The sequence below is a fragment of the Oncorhynchus mykiss genome, chromosome 7 (assembly GCF_013265735.2).
Source record: "Oncorhynchus mykiss isolate Arlee chromosome 7, USDA_OmykA_1.1, whole genome shotgun sequence".
NCBI classification, from domain to species: domain Eukaryota; kingdom Metazoa; phylum Chordata; class Actinopteri; order Salmoniformes; family Salmonidae; genus Oncorhynchus; species Oncorhynchus mykiss.
The window spans coordinates 18,428,538-18,444,154 of NC_048571.1; the positions used below are offsets into that span (position 1 = coordinate 18,428,538).

The window sequence follows — 15,617 nt, forward strand, 5'->3', positions numbered from 1 at the left end:
TGGACTGACCAGTGAGTGACCACTGTCTAGGTTGACCATCCACTCTGACTCAATAGATGGAGGGTTACAGGACATGGCTCTAAAAACCCTTTTCACACTATCATGCCAACCCCAACCGTACTGTACGGTTCCAGGAACAATGGTAGTGTGAAAAGGGTGGACTAAGTAGTGAAATCCAAAAATATATATATATTCATTGTGTTGCGTCCAACAAAAATATTTGATAATAATAATGATAATAATGTAACATTTTAGATGTGGTTAGGTCATCGAATGTTGCAATAGCCAAGCAGTGCTAAAACTGTACAATTTGCCTGATATACGCTTTGCTATTGCGTAATCCCAACGGTGATATTGCCCACACACTCCTCTCTGCTTCCTCCTGCGTGTTTCACGGCTGCTGCCATGGCGACCATGGAGTGTTGTAAACATTTCTGGTGACCCTGTCTGTAGGAGGGTGAGTAGGTAAGGTAATCCAGAAGAAAGGTACTGAACTAAAGCCTCTGAGATGTCTCTATATTGCATGTAGTCCCACAGTGGTTACAGCATCTTTACATGTTCTATAAACCAGAAGGTGGACCGCTTACACTCAGAGAATATTGAAGGCTCATACAAATAGCTCACAGTATAGGTATGTAGGCTGTAATGCACAGGGGTTACATTTGGTTGTGAGGAACAAGCATATTCACCTCCTTTGGCTATTATAGGGGCCAAATAAACCCCTCCAAAGTCTGACTGTGAATACCACCTTCTCAAGAATACCACCTTCTCAAGAATACCACCTCCAACTCACAATGTAACATCCACATCAGTTTGAACCATCTCTTGCGCTGTAGTTAGTTGAAGATCTCACCTCGGTGTGTTTTGTTGCAGTGCTAGAGGAGCCTGCTGGTTTGAGATGGAGGGAGGCTGGAGCTGAGGGGTGGCGCACATGGGGGAGTCTGGGTAGGATTCCAGATGCATTCCATAGCTCCCAGGGAGGGCAACGGAGCCGGGATGGATCTTTCAACCGGAGCCGGGATGGATCTTTCTCCCCTCTTCCTCATTCCCTCCATCCCTCTCTCTCCCTCTCACAATTGCCTGCAAAAGCTCAAGTAGAAACGCAACACGACTCCACTTTTGGAAGGAGAGTCAATTCATGAGATAAACCTTTAGAATCGTTCTCCAAAATGTAGTTTCAAATGTCAAATCCTCCGTGGGTTAGTGTAAATGTTTACAGAACGTCTGCAAAAGTACAGTTAGGACCTAATGCTGCAAACAATGAATTCAATATTATTTACAGTAGAGTTACACAGACTGCCAATAGACTATATAAACAGTGGTGGTTTGTGTTCACTCATCATTAATGCCACGTGCTTCATACTATGGATATACAGTAGGATGTGTATAATACGATAATATGATGTGTAGTGGGATTCCCCACAAGCTGATGTGTTTGCTTTAAAAGGTCAGGTGAACGAAGTCATATACAACAAAACTATACTATTGGTAGGCTAAGATGAAATGTTTTTGGGGGCTTTGAGAGTGTGTGAGTGTGTGTGTATATGTTGCAGTGGCCTAGTGTGGTGTAGGAGGTGAGATACCAAGGTCTTGTTCCAGTCTACGTTATATTTGACAATTAGGGCACTCTGACACAGAAGAGGTGGCATGAAACCAAAACGGAAAAATACACTCGGTGCTTGCCGTCTCTCTGCTTGCTCACGGTCCTTCTTCTAACACATACAATGACCCCGTCTTTACAGCTTTCAGACTGTGTTCTCAGAACCATGTGTTTAGAATCCAACATAAATATTTAGGACGAGAGCTCAAAATAATTGAAGCTTCTCGGTTGTGCGACAGATAAGGGTTTTGATGTGTTCAACATCACGACTTTGTTGATTTGGACATTTTGAAATTAGACCGACGTAAAATACCAGCAAAAAAAAAAATGTATAAATGTATTGTTAGCGAAGTCACCAAATATGTCCTGCATGTTTTTGTAGAGTAGTGGGTTGTTCTCAGCTCTCAGTATACTATAGTGGGTTGTTCTCAGTATACTATAGTGGGTTGTTCTCAGCTCTCAGTATAACATAGTGGGTTGTTCTCAGCTCTCAGTATACTATAGTGGGTTGACTGGGTTTACTGGGTTGTGTTTCCTTTAGAGAGGATAGTCACGCCGGAACAGCCCTTCCAGACATTGTCACTGTACTTGTTCTGTTATGTCTACGGGGTTTGGGCTAGGTCAGGCTTCAGAGGCCCGGTGACCCTGTCAAGGCCAGCGGAGAGAGGGGAGAGACAAGGAGAGAGCTGGGGATGGGTGAGAGCATTCAGTGCATGTCCATGACCACGTACATGCATCTGTATTTGCTTGTGTGTGTGTGTGTGTGTGTGTGTGTGCGTGTGTGCGTGTGTGTGGATGCCGGTCTTCTCACTCTGGCTTTATTTCTGTCTGTGAGACCAATTCATAAGACCAAACGCTATGCTCAAGCTGCAATTTCCTAATGGACCAGAACACCCATGATCACACAATGACAGTACAGAGCAGACGGTGTACTACATCCACAACAGCGCAGGGCAATATAATCACCTAATTTAAAATAGCCATTCCTCTTCTTGCTGTGTGCCCATTTAGACAACCCTCCTTTTGAGGGAGGACAATTAAGGGATATTTAGCTGTGCAGAAGAGGAGTCACTTGAGAGACATTAGCCGGTAGTGCGTCTGTGTTTTCTCTGGACCTGCCATCTCTGATTACTGTAGGGTGAGACATTGGCTTTATTGAGGAGTCATTCATCAAGGAGCCCTCAAGCCTCTCCCTCTTCTTAGACAGAGACACAGCATCACAGGAAGGTATTGGTGCCAACAGTAGGACTCAGATATAAGGGTTTAGGGAAAGGGAGAGAAGGGGATGGATGGAGGTAGGGATGTAGTCTAAAGTGGTTGATAGTTGTAGTTTGTGTAATTCTACCAAATAATTTTCAAATAAATACCATCTCTGTGAAACTGTCCGTACCAGATGCCCGTTGCTCTCTTTAGTCAAGTAACCCTCAGTCAGTCCTCTATCAGATATTAATTGTATGTTTCATGTGACAAACAATGTGACGCGTGACACTGACATTGTATGGACATTCGTAGCATTGTGCTGTCTCTTACATCTGGCAGGCCCCGACGCCATGGCAACAGTCGTCAACGGTGGTCAGTGGAAAACATGTAGGTGCGTAGGTGGAGGATGTCTGTCTCTGTCGCTGTGTAAAAGCAGCGTGAGCCGCACATCATATTTCCCTGTCTAGGTCTGGTTTTCGCCTGCCTTCAGTTCCTCTGTTCCTCTGTGTCCGCATTGGTTTCTTCTGGACTATTGTTCCCCTTAAGGACAGTCTGACATTGAGACATTGAGGACACGTCGCAGAAGCTGAAAGTCCTCTCAAGCTACCTTTGAGGCCCTTAACAGCTCACACGAATGCCATTCCAACTACCTAATTTGCCATGGTTTTAAAAGCCTCACAAAGCCAAGCCACAACAGAGACATTTCTTAAACTGTGTTGTGAGCTAAACGGGGAATAGATTACGCCATATTTTAAGTGCCGCTAAACAGGGAATAGTTCATGTGAGTGGCCCTGTCTACATGTAAAACTTAAGGGGAGAAATAGAGCACAGTGTTATGCGTGTAGCCTGGTAAACGTCACTCCCAATCCGTCACAGGCCAACTTAATCCTAATTTGTACCATACCACTGTGCTGGAGAGTACAAACTGTGCAGTTTCGCCAGAGAAGCCTAACTTCATGACGACATCACTGGGAGGCATGTGATGAAGTATAGCCAGCCGTCAGCAGCCAGATATTCAGGCAAGAGGGTGTAACTAGGACACACTGACCCAAAAAAAGCACGCAAGTCTGGATTCCATCTCACTGCCATAGCCTTTTGTCTTCTGAAACACTTGGATTTGATTAGTGTTTTACTTCCTTCCTACTTTACTTTTAACTTCGAGTTTTTGAAAATAAATTCTGCCCATTTGAGCTTTAGCATAGCTCTTGAACAGCTCTTGGATGGGACAACTGGAGTAAACAATATGTATAGAAGTCCTGTTCACCCTCAGGACAGAAATGGATTCAGGGCAAGTGGTCCCTGTTGCCTGCTGATTGAAGCCTGGTGATTGAATCCAGACCAGGGGGTGTTGTGTGTTTGGGATGGGGTGGATGCGAAGAAGGGTGTCTTAACCCTAACCCTCTTCCTCTGCAAGAGCTCATGTTCGTACAGTGGCGTTATCTGAGGTCCTTGAAGTCAGCGAGAGACACCGTGGTTAATAAGCGGCTGTTTTTTTTCTATTTTCCTCTCTGGAAAAGGGTCTAAACTGCATTCCCCAGCTTTGAGGTCATCACTCCAGGTCGCTTTGTGTCGCTCCCGCAGTAAAGTTGTTTATGTGTGTACCCAACCTTCAGCGTTCCCCCTCCCCACTTCTGTTCTTCGCTCTCGTTTGTGTTCCCCAGATCCCTTCTCGTGCTTATCTCATAAGATGGTGTTTTCACAGAGGAGAGCGTGAACTCAAATGAAAGAAAAAACTGGGCAAACAAGTACTGTAAATTTGTCCAGGGTTAAATGTTATTATTTTTCTATTGCAGTGTTTCACTAGCTCTTTTCTTGTATCATGGGAGATATTCAGATGAGGAAAGACAGTCACATAAACAAAACGAATCCACCAAACGATCACAGAAAGGGCAACAACAGAACTCGTGCAAGTATTTAATGTCGAGTTTGATGTCACAACATCTATTTCTGTGAATGTTTATTAGACAGGTCTTGACCACTTATGGGATATTTTGTCATTTATTAGATTGTCGTAAATCCTTTTATTTTCCATACGATTCAGGGATTTCAGTGCAGAGACATGTAGTCACTTGACTGGAGAAAGCGGGCACGTAGTAACTGAGCGATGTAAACATTTTCATTTTGCTCCACGCTCTGAGTTTACGATGACAGAAGGTATTAGGATGGCCTCAGATGAGTGCATTTCATTCTTTTGTAATTTTCCAGATGCATAGCCTGGGAGAAATAACTGAGGTAGTAAATCACTTCACACGGAATCAGGCATAGGAATAAACAATCCAAATACCAGTTATAAAAACAGACACATGGCAGACAGTAGAATATGTCAGGGTTATATATACAATCAGGTTTGAAGGTAAGACCCAGGTGCAGACAATATCGAAGTAACAAAAGTTTATTAAATCGAACACGGGCAGGCAAAGGTACAGGACTGCAGGCAGGCTCAGGGTCAGGTCAGGCAGAGGTCGGTAATCCAGACTAGTGGGGCAAAGGTACAGGACGGCAGGCAGGCAGGCTCAGGGTCAGGTCAGGCAGAAAGGTCAGAAACAGGCACTATAGACAGGACAGGAGCAAGGGGGGAAATGCTGGTAGGTCTGAATGAACAAAATGAACTGGCAACAGACAAACAGAGAACACAGGTATAAATACACAGGGGATAATGGTGAAGATGGGCGGCACCTGGAGGGGGGTGGAGACAATCATAAAGACAGGTGAAACAGATCAGGGTGTGACAATACACTGTACGTTGTACTATAGTTGAGTCACAAAAAGCAATAGTCCATACAACCAATGTACACACAACCAGCAATAACAGAGGTATGACGCATAACGGAGCATGTGAAGAAGAAATTAGTCATATTATTAGAAATGTGTGTTTATGTTTCATGTGTTGGGGAGTAGTAACATTCCACATTCTGTCCAACTGTTAGTCTTTTTGTTATTCCCCTCTGAACCTTTCTCCTCTCATTGCCACAAATATTAATGACTTGACTATGAAATATGTCGACCATCAATAGGATCATTCTATGCCAGAATCAACAGTGGAAAAATTAAGCACAGTGCTAAATACAATAACAAAAAATGCCCCTGCTGCTGAACATTAGCACAAGAAGCATGTTAAAGGTTACAGAGAAAATCCCAAGGCTCAAGATGTATGTGCTCAAGATGACTCAGGTCAGATTGAATATGATGACTATCATGTTCCCATCTCAGAGCCTTACACTTTCAAATGTTTACGTTGTGAGGGAGGAAGCTGGGAGGGACCTGGACTTTTGAATGATTTCTCACTTGTTGGATTAGGCCTACACTTTAACGAGCTGTGAGTATATTGCAAGAAGAGGTCAGGATAATATGCATGTTATATGTTTGCAGGCTTCAGTATGGACTCTTGGTTAGGTTGACATTTGCCTGACACGTTAATGAGGCATTTGTTCTACAGCAAGATGAAGATGGAATGTATAGTGTCGGGCATTCTCATCCTACTCACTAACTCACACAGCTGTGTGGAAACAGAATGAAGTGGATTGCTCAGCATAACATAGCAGTGGCCAGTTTGGAATATGAACTGGCAACCTTTTCTCAATAGAGAGGTGTGGGAGCTTAAACATGTCTTCGGTTTCACTTAATAAACCACTGCTGCTGACCTTTTTTGATCAGCTTTCCTTCTTGAGTTAAACTCTCTCACTGCCAGGGTTTGAACACTGAGAGCGCTGCTCGGTTGGGACAAACCGCTCCATGTTGTGTGACGCAACACATCTGGAGTTTGGGGATTTTCTGCCACGTTCCTTCCTCCTTCTCCTTCTCCTCCTTCTCCCTCCTCTTCAGCACAGGCCGCTATGTCAGCGTGTCAGCTACAGTCACACCGGGACTATCAAACTACCCTTTTAGGAGACAAAGGATTTATCCAGGGGATCACAAAGTGGCTCCTTCAGATATGAACTCATGCTTACCCAGTGGAGTGAACTCAATGAGTTGGAAAGAATACATCTAGAGTACTATGACCTATTCATTTTTAATGATCTATGTTTATTTCAGGGAGCAGGGTTGGCCAAACTAACACGTTTCCCAGGTTCCATACTCAGATTGTAACAACGATGACGTCAGTTGATCGTGATCATGCACTTTGATATAGCTGTACTGTAGTGTAATGCAAACACCCTGCTTTCCTTTTAGTCAGCAGATTTCTCTTTGCTGTGCCTCACACATTCTTCAGATGTTTACACGTCTCGTTCTGATTACACTGGTATTCAGCCTGTTTGTGTGTGTGTGTGTGTGTGTGTATGAATGTGCGTATAGCCTACATACCCTAATCATGTGCTGCATGTCATTTTCAACCCGAGTCCCCTGAGGTTTAACCATGCCCCCGTGCTGGTACAGTATTAATGTCCCCTATAAGAGCTCATGAGTACATGAGTACATGAGAGACGGACAGTGAAGAAAGTTTCCCAATAAACCCCTGGCCAACTTGCCAATAGAGAGCAAGGGAAATGGTTTGCATTAACTCAAGTGAATATGAGTCTGGAAAATGTATTGTAAACCCCTCACAGGAGGCCAGTATTAGTCCCTGTGCACTGTGACCTGACAAAACCGCTTTATTTCATGTTTGTGTTCATAGAAATTGCAGGCAAACCTTGGCCAGGATTGCTCAAGTCTGGTCTCACACAAAGCATTGCACAAACTCAGCAATGTCCCCCAAAGGCCAAATGAACTTTTTCATTTATTAATTTTATTTTTAGCCACTAGTTCTCTTTAATATCCTTTTAACAGTAGTGTGACACATAGCCATCGTGCATAACTTTGAAGTCTGAGGGTCTCATCTATAGCCCCCCCTCCCCACCGATAACAATGTACAGAAGGGGTTTTGCGTAGTGGTGAAGTCACAACACATTAATTTTCCTGCATCTTTGTAAGTTTCTGTAGAAGCAATGGGGTGAACTGTTTATTTTGAATCCAACTACACACCGTTGTGACAACCATGCATAATACAGCCTAATTGTACAACGGGAGGGTGACTGAGTAAACAGCCTATAACAGTTTGTTCCACTGATAGAGGGTTAGATGAAATGGACCCCGGTTGCACTGGAAAAGGCACCTTTTCAATCGCCTATGTGTGCGTTTTGTAAATGTTTTGGGGGAACTCAGTCGGGGTGACTGACTTTTTATGTCAGTCACTCAATTAGCCCATGTCAGATAGCTTTTTACATTTGTTTTTATTGCTAGGTAAAGTAGTCTAGCCAGCTATATAGACCTTATATATAATAGGCCTAATCATCACCAGTTTACCTTACCTGACATGCAGGGCATCTGCTCAGGGCCCCATCCTCAACTGAATATACAATCGCTTTTCAGGGACAAGGTATCTTCAACCTAGCTATATGTTTTCCCCTGAAAACCGAATGTGGGGACCCACTCAGGCGTTTCTTTTACAACCGCTACATTAGGTTACAGGGGCCCTGACCTCCAGTCATTCTCACACAGATATCATGAACATGGCATAAGTACTGAAAAAATATATAGAACTGCAAGAAATGAGCTTTAAAGTGACAAAAGTGTCTCACTACCCCATGGAAAAATGTGTAGAATTGCAGGAAATGCATTGTATCACTGCACAAAAAAATGAACGGGATATCTTTATGTTGTTGTTGCACTGGCCGTTCATCCCTTTCACTTTCTCCACTCGCTCTCCGTGTGCTCCCTTGAGGTGCCCCGCCTTTAGCCCCTCTCCCCTACTAGTTTCCTCTCTGTTCAGAACCGCCGCGCAGCATCGCAAACTTCAGCAGTAGGTCCACTATAGAGCCGAGTAGCCAGCATGGAGCGGGAGCTGTTGCGCACTGACACTGCTGTCATCCGTGGCATGCATAACCTCCAACCGTACAAGTGTTGTCCTATTCGGGGATTTGACTATTCAGCGTAAACCTGTTACAAGTGTTTTTTTTCGTGTAGCTTTTTTCTTCAATCGAAACTGATGATACAGCGAGTGGTGAGGATATAAGGATAACGCTCGTTCCGTTACTTTTGGAGGGATTCGATGAATATTTATTTTCTTTCCTCGTTCACTTTTGGATAGGCTACTTTATATGTGGACACTTGTTCTGAATCATGGGCGACTCCGTATTCTTGGAGAGGCACAATTCTTACCTTGTAAGTATTCTGCGTTAATTATGTTTATCTCCATACAGACTGTGGTTAAGAAGTATGGTAGCTGAGACATAGGCTTCCTCCTGAATTTGTTTATGTTAGAGGACAGAGATGGAAGGATATTGTTTCCTGAAAAGAAATGACTGACACATTGTGCAGCATCGACATGAATCCAGGCTATGTGCTATATGCACACTTGTTTTACTTCTTCCTCCAGGCAGTAGTGTTTTAGCCTCACCTCATTTCCGCTGCTATTCAAATTACCATCGAACCATGCCAACTAAAATCTGTTAGTTTCACACACAATAGGCCATCCAGTGTCCTTCCCCGATGTCAAAACAGGAGAGGAGAGAGCCAGAGGCAGCTAAGGTCAGTGGTAGGCTGCCTCATGACTCTGGAGAGTTATGTGGCTGGCTGAGTGGATGTTACCACAGAGATGAAGAAAGAACAGTACAAGCAAAGCCATAAGTCTTCTTTTTCTCACTGTCAGCTCAGGGTTCCAGTGCAGTGAGTGCACTCAGGCTTCACATACAACTCCGAGCATAGAAAGCAACAGGTTTTGTGTAGCCTTTAATGCCCTGTGCTTTTGGAACCGCAGTGTTTCCAGTATTTCATGAACTGAACATGTTGTCGTTTCCTACCATCAGCCCACAGTCTTCCCTCTAGTGCTAACTTCACATTCTATATCACTTCTTATTAGAGAGAGAGAGAGAGAGAGAGAGAGAGAGAGAGAGAGAGGTGGTCTAATGATGCAAGGGTCAGAGAGGCAGAGTAGAGGATAGAGAGAAACACACACACGCCTTACACCTGTCAGAATGTGTTGCATGTTTGCTTAATCCCAGCATGCATTAAGGGCTCATTCCAAAGTAACACGTGATTAGATAACCCTTCAGAAACAGGTTAATTTACACGTTTCGGGTATTTAAAAGATAGGGGGGTTACATAAAACATTATAGGAGCTCTGTGTCCCAATGACCCCATGTTGCCACAATTGTGTTTTGATGCGGTTGACTCCATCAGGCACCACAGAGGTGGTAGATAAGGACAAATCAAATCCATGCTGTCGGTGATCGCAGCTAATACCTGAACTAATGCAGCTATATTATCTTTAGCAATTGTGAGTGGTGTCTTTTGTTTACGTAGTGGAGTCTTAACCAAATCGTGGAGTGACAAAGAACTCTTCTGCTTGTAAATCCTCATGGGTGGTTAGATCAGCATTGCGTGTTGCTGTCTTTCCCCTTGGAAATGAATCTACTGCCCACTGAGGCTGTTCGGTGGGTCGACTTCCCTTTATGAGCTATGTTTTTGAGGCGAAGACTCATAAAAGCGCAACCAAAGATTGAAAAACAATACAGATTTCTTTGGCTCCACTGGCCAACACTGTGGTCTCCCAACTGACATTTTCTTCTTGAGGGGTATGAAATGTAGCGTGTATGAAAAGCCTATGCAAGTGTGTAGACTCTTAAGTTGTGGTATTACTCACACACAGTTTACTTAGATAAACAACATGTTCGCATCTCTCTCCCGAAATGAACTGGTTGTTCAACGTCCACTGTCTCTGGAGTTATGAATGTCATGTGGACTGTAAGCAACACATTGCACATATCATATTGCAGAGTGCCTTGGTTTTCATTGTAACTATTTAAGCAGACTCCACCTAGCCTTAGACACAGCAACCTGAGTGCTGCTGCCTCGAGTGTGTAGGAGTGGTTTATGGTTGGCTGTTAGTAGTGAACTCTCTGGCATATCACTGCCGGGTAATATCACTGCCGAAGGAAGAGTTGGAGACAAAGCGTGGAAAGGAGGATTAGGTCCGCATAAGCTTTCCCCATCAGCCTTCCAATAAACAAATTCCATATTCTATCATTTTGTCCACTGTGTATAAATATTCCAGAGTTATACCGATTGGAGATATTGAGTATTTGAAGAGGAGAGAGAGCAGCACCATGCCGGTTGCCGAAGCATAAACTTTGAATCTGTCTGGTAAGCGGCCATGTGGCTCTGCTCTACTTGGCTCTTTATTTAACTAGATAAGTCAGTTAAGAACAAATTCTTATTTTCAATGATGGCCTAGTGGGTTAACTGCCTGTTCAGGGGCAGAATGACAGATTTGTACCTTGTCAGCTTGGGGGTTTGAACTTACAACCTTCTAGGTTTTGACAGGCTCTGCTAGGTTCTGCTTGGCTCTACTAGGTTCTGCTTGGCTCTACTAGGTTCTGATAGGCTCTGATAGGCTCTGCTCGCTTCGGAGTGATGCTAACTCCTCCAGGTGTACTAGCGCTGGCGACCCAATACTCAACCAAGACCCAACTCTTCACTGGGGCAGAAGGTAGCCTAGCAGGTTTAGAGCGTTGGGCCAGTAACCAAAAGGTCCTTGAGCAAGGCACTTTACCCTAATTGCTCTTTACCCTAAGAGCGTCTGCTAAATTACACAAATGTAAAAAATGATCAGACGCCACTGGATCGGTTTTCACCGAGGTTGGTCGCCCCTTTGTTCCGGACCATTCCCAGACGGGTGTTATTACATGGTTGTTATCTAATGTGTTCGGATTCTTTCCTCCAATGCTTTTGTCTTGGTGGAGTTTGAGGATCCATGATGGATTCTCTCTTCCTCATTTGGCCAAACATCTGCTGCCTGCTTCCTCCTTGACTAAAATGGTGATGTGTTGATGTCATCTGGTGGCTGGTTTTAGTGTCAGGGCATTACACAGGATGGCACGTGCTTGTGGCATGGTTAGAGGAAGTGACGTCAACCTCAACTGCCACTCACTCTGCTGAGGCTGGATCCTGCTACTCCGGCTTGTATCACTGTTGTACGAAAGCTGCATCTTTACTCTCCCCTGGCTCTCAATTGTGTCCTTTAACCTTTTACTGCAGTGGGGTAACTCAGGGTCACACAGAGTGTTTCTTGGTAGTCTTAAACATATCTACTTTATAACAAAAGTATACACCTCACACACATGGTTATGGGCTTAAAAAAACAAGACCCCTGTACCATGTCAGATATAGAGTTGAAATGTATAACATTTTGAGTTTGCATTCCAATATTACATGTTATATACATCAGAGAAGACTGAAATATAACAACATTGTTTGACATAGAAACATAAACATTTTTTGAAATGGTTATTAATTTCGAAAAATATGAATAACATTCCACCCATGAGGCCACTAGAGGGTGCTTTGGTCATATGACTGCAGGAAATGGGTACAGATTTGGCACATTGTGTGATGTAGCAACATACCTATTGTCTACTGTGTGCATGTGACTGACTCAGAGAGAGGAAGCAGACAGAAAGTCAGACACGTTGACTACAGATCGGATTGTTTAATTGTTGATTAATTGAATGACTGATTACAAACGTGCTGGTGTTGTCAGCTGACCTTCAAAAGACTTCTGTATCACAGTGGCTGGGCCTCTGTCTCTGTCCCCCTGTCCACACGCTCTCTCTCGCCCTCCTGCCTTTCCCCCTAACCGAGGCATCACTGGCCAAAAGGAACCTGCATCCACCCTTTTCCCTATCCTGGAGACACTCAGAGAGCCTCGTCAGTCTGAGGGCCTGCCCAGACAGGCTCCAAATTCCTCTCATTGTTCTAGTACTAAGTAGATGTTTCGTAACGGGGTCTGGTCTGACCCCCGTACCTGTTTTCCGCTCACCTTGTCCTTGTTGTTTCCTGAAGGCTGTTTGCTTTGGCCCAACCAAAACCACTCCCTCTGCAAATAGGACTCAGGTGATCGGCCGCACAAAGAAGGCTGTTTCAAGGCACCTGACTCCATGATTAAATCAAATCAAATCAAATGTATTTTTATAGCCCTTCGTACATCAGCTGATATCTCAAAGTGCTGTATATATATATATATATCAACAAAAATATATATTTTAAATATTGATGTCAATTTCTGTCTTCTTGTCTGTGTAAAACATAGCAAAACTACTTATTTCTCTGAGTGATGCATACATAAAGCATTTTGAAAATAATATGGTTATTTCTCCCTCTGATATGAAACCATGAAGGGATAGATTTTAAGCAAATACTGTCATTGAACAACCCCATGCCATAGGGGAAAAAACACACCAATCAAATCAAATGTATTTATATAGCCCTTCGTACATCAGCTGATATCTCAAAGTGCTGTACAGAAACCCAGCCTAAAACCCCAAACAGCAAGCAATGCAGGTGTAGAAGCACGGTGGCTAGGAAAAACTCCCTGGAAAGGCCAAAACCTAGGAAGAAACCTAGAGAGGAACCAGGCTATGTGGGGTTGCCAGTCCTCTTCTGGCTGTGCCGGGTGGAGATTATAACAGAACATGGCCAGGATCCTATGGCCTCCAGGATGTTGCCCAGTTCCAACAGTGTTTGAGTAGATTTCTATTGATTCTGATTGAGTTAGAGCTGTTCTAGTTCTAACATATCTATTTCTATCAAGGCTTTACTTTTTTTCTGTTACCGGCAATTTCAGTGATTTCAGCCAGCATGGTCAAACTAATGATACAGTATAACACATTGTATTGGACTCTGAGGAAACAGATTCAGTGTGTTGGATCTCTACTTACGGTTATGTAATCTGACCAGAACCTCACATATAAATACAAGTACTGTTTAATATCATTTTCAAAAAACATTTTAAGAGGTCAGACCGATTTCTTATTTTATTTATCTCTTGATTTGAGTAGTATTGTAGGATTAAAGCCGCCATAACAGCCCAACGGGGGTCAAATGTTGGACGTTAAAATCGGATGCAGTTATTTTGTTCCAGTGCCCATTTAGCCTGGGACTGGAAAAATCCTGTGGTGTTACAGAGGTCACAGGGTCAAAAGGTGAGACAGGGGTCAGCACATCTCTGTCATCTGATTAACTTTTCTGATATGTCTCTCTGTGTTAGGTCAAAGGTCATGGAGCTCACTGAACTGCAGTCAAGGAAATGTTCAGGATCGGGGGAGTGTGGCTAGGCTAACTCAACCAGCCAGGGGAGAGGAACATTCAAAGAAAAAGCTTATGCAGCTAGACTCAAAAACTTAGATGATGTATGGAAAAATAGTGGGATATGCTTCCGATGGAAATAGTGTCCAAATGAACTCCCTGCTCCCTGATTCCCTGCTTCCCTGTAAATTCCTTTTGATGATGTAGATATCAAACACTTTTTATATATTTTTCCCTGATCAAAAACCTGGAACTCCTTGACAAATTCATGTTCTTTGCTTACATGGAGCCAATTTCCTGCAGCGCCCAAGACACTTACAATTGAATGGATAGAAAGGACATTCCCACTTGATTTCACATGGACACTTGAATGCTCAGAAGAGTTATAGTTACAAGAGCGAACGAACATAGCACTTTATTTTAGACTGTAAAGTGAGTGTAATGGTTCTACGTTCAATTTCTATTCCTGGAAACAGAAGCACTGCCAATCTAGATGATGAAGAGCACATATTCTACCATATAAGGAGAATTCTGCAGACTACTTATTCACAGAAGGTTACAGGCCTAAGAGGGCTTGTGCTGATTTTATGTGTAAACGGGTGTCTATGCTTGAGTGCTTGTGTGAGTGAATGTGTGTGTGTGTGTTGTGGCATTCACATATCTGTGTATGGGTGGCCATAGTTAATTCAAGCCTAGTTTGTGACCTCTTAGCTCATGCTGATGTGGCTGGTGACACTTTGCTTCTTGAAAGTCCAGTATCGTGAAAATATGACAGCTGACATGCAAAACATTTCGGACTGTATCAACAGTGGACTAATGAAAATAAATAAATATATATATATAGTTTTGGAGTGGATTTTCCCTTTAAGAGTAGATTGTTTCCATGCTGAGGTGAGGAATGTCAGGCCGACAAGTGTGTCTACGCATACAACACCGGCACACACACAGGCATGCACACACGCGCACACACACACACACACACACACACACACACACACACACACACACACACACACACACACACACACACACACACACACACACACACACACACACACACACACACACACACACACACACACACACACACACAGCCCAGTGTGTGACCTCATCATCATACACGGAGGCCGAACGAGGTTAAGCATCACTGATTAGTGAATTTTCAACTACACTGAAATTCCACTCAATATGTTATATTTACCACATCAAAGCTCTTACACCAGGATGACATTCCTCCTCATTACAGCTGAATTACTGCACCCTTCACTTTCAACTGGTTGCGGTAAACATTGTATGTGGCTGAAAAAAAGCAGAACGTGCTTGTCTCCCCCCCTCTCCTGGCATGTTTGCTGGTCGTGTCTTGTGACTGTGAGCTGATAGCTCCTCTCTCCATCAGAGGATTCCAACAGGCAGGGTCAGAGGTGCATGGCACAGAGGAAACACCAACGGGATGAGCGGGAGACCGAACAACCATCCGTCAGAAGTGATGTGGGGCTTGAGGGCTGTCTCCTCTGCCTTCAGTCTCTCTTATCTCTTATCTCCAGCATGTGGACATTTATCTTGTGTCTGACAGCCTTGTGTGGTTAGACTGAGCGACTCTCTCACAACGGACTGGGCGAGCAAGTTCCTTTAGGAAGAAAAAGTTGTTTGTCACTTGTTCCATATTTTGTATTCAAGACGAAGGAAATGTCAGTGGCTAAGTACAAGCACTGTTCTATAGGTGATGCCATGATGGACCTTTCTTTCCCTTTTGCCAGTA

The 15,617-nt window shown here is 43.7% G+C and overlaps 1 protein-coding gene across 3 annotated transcripts in view; it reads left to right on the top strand.

Annotated features, from left to right (window-relative positions):
* The window catches only part of LOC110527437 (rho GTPase-activating protein 6), a 90,936-nt gene that overhangs the window by 23,784 nt on the left and 51,535 nt on the right, over positions 1–15,617 (top strand). Inside the window, exon 1 of one of the 3 annotated variants that reach the window (XM_036982863.1) lies at positions 8,533–8,938. The exons of the other annotated variants lie outside the window; for them this stretch is intronic. Within the exon in view, the coding sequence (XP_036838758.1) occupies positions 8,897–8,938 (42 nt within the window). The 5' untranslated portion in view covers positions 8,533–8,896. Of the gene's footprint in view, positions 1–8,532; positions 8,939–15,617 lie in introns of those variants that run through there. 3 annotated transcript variants of the gene reach the window in all.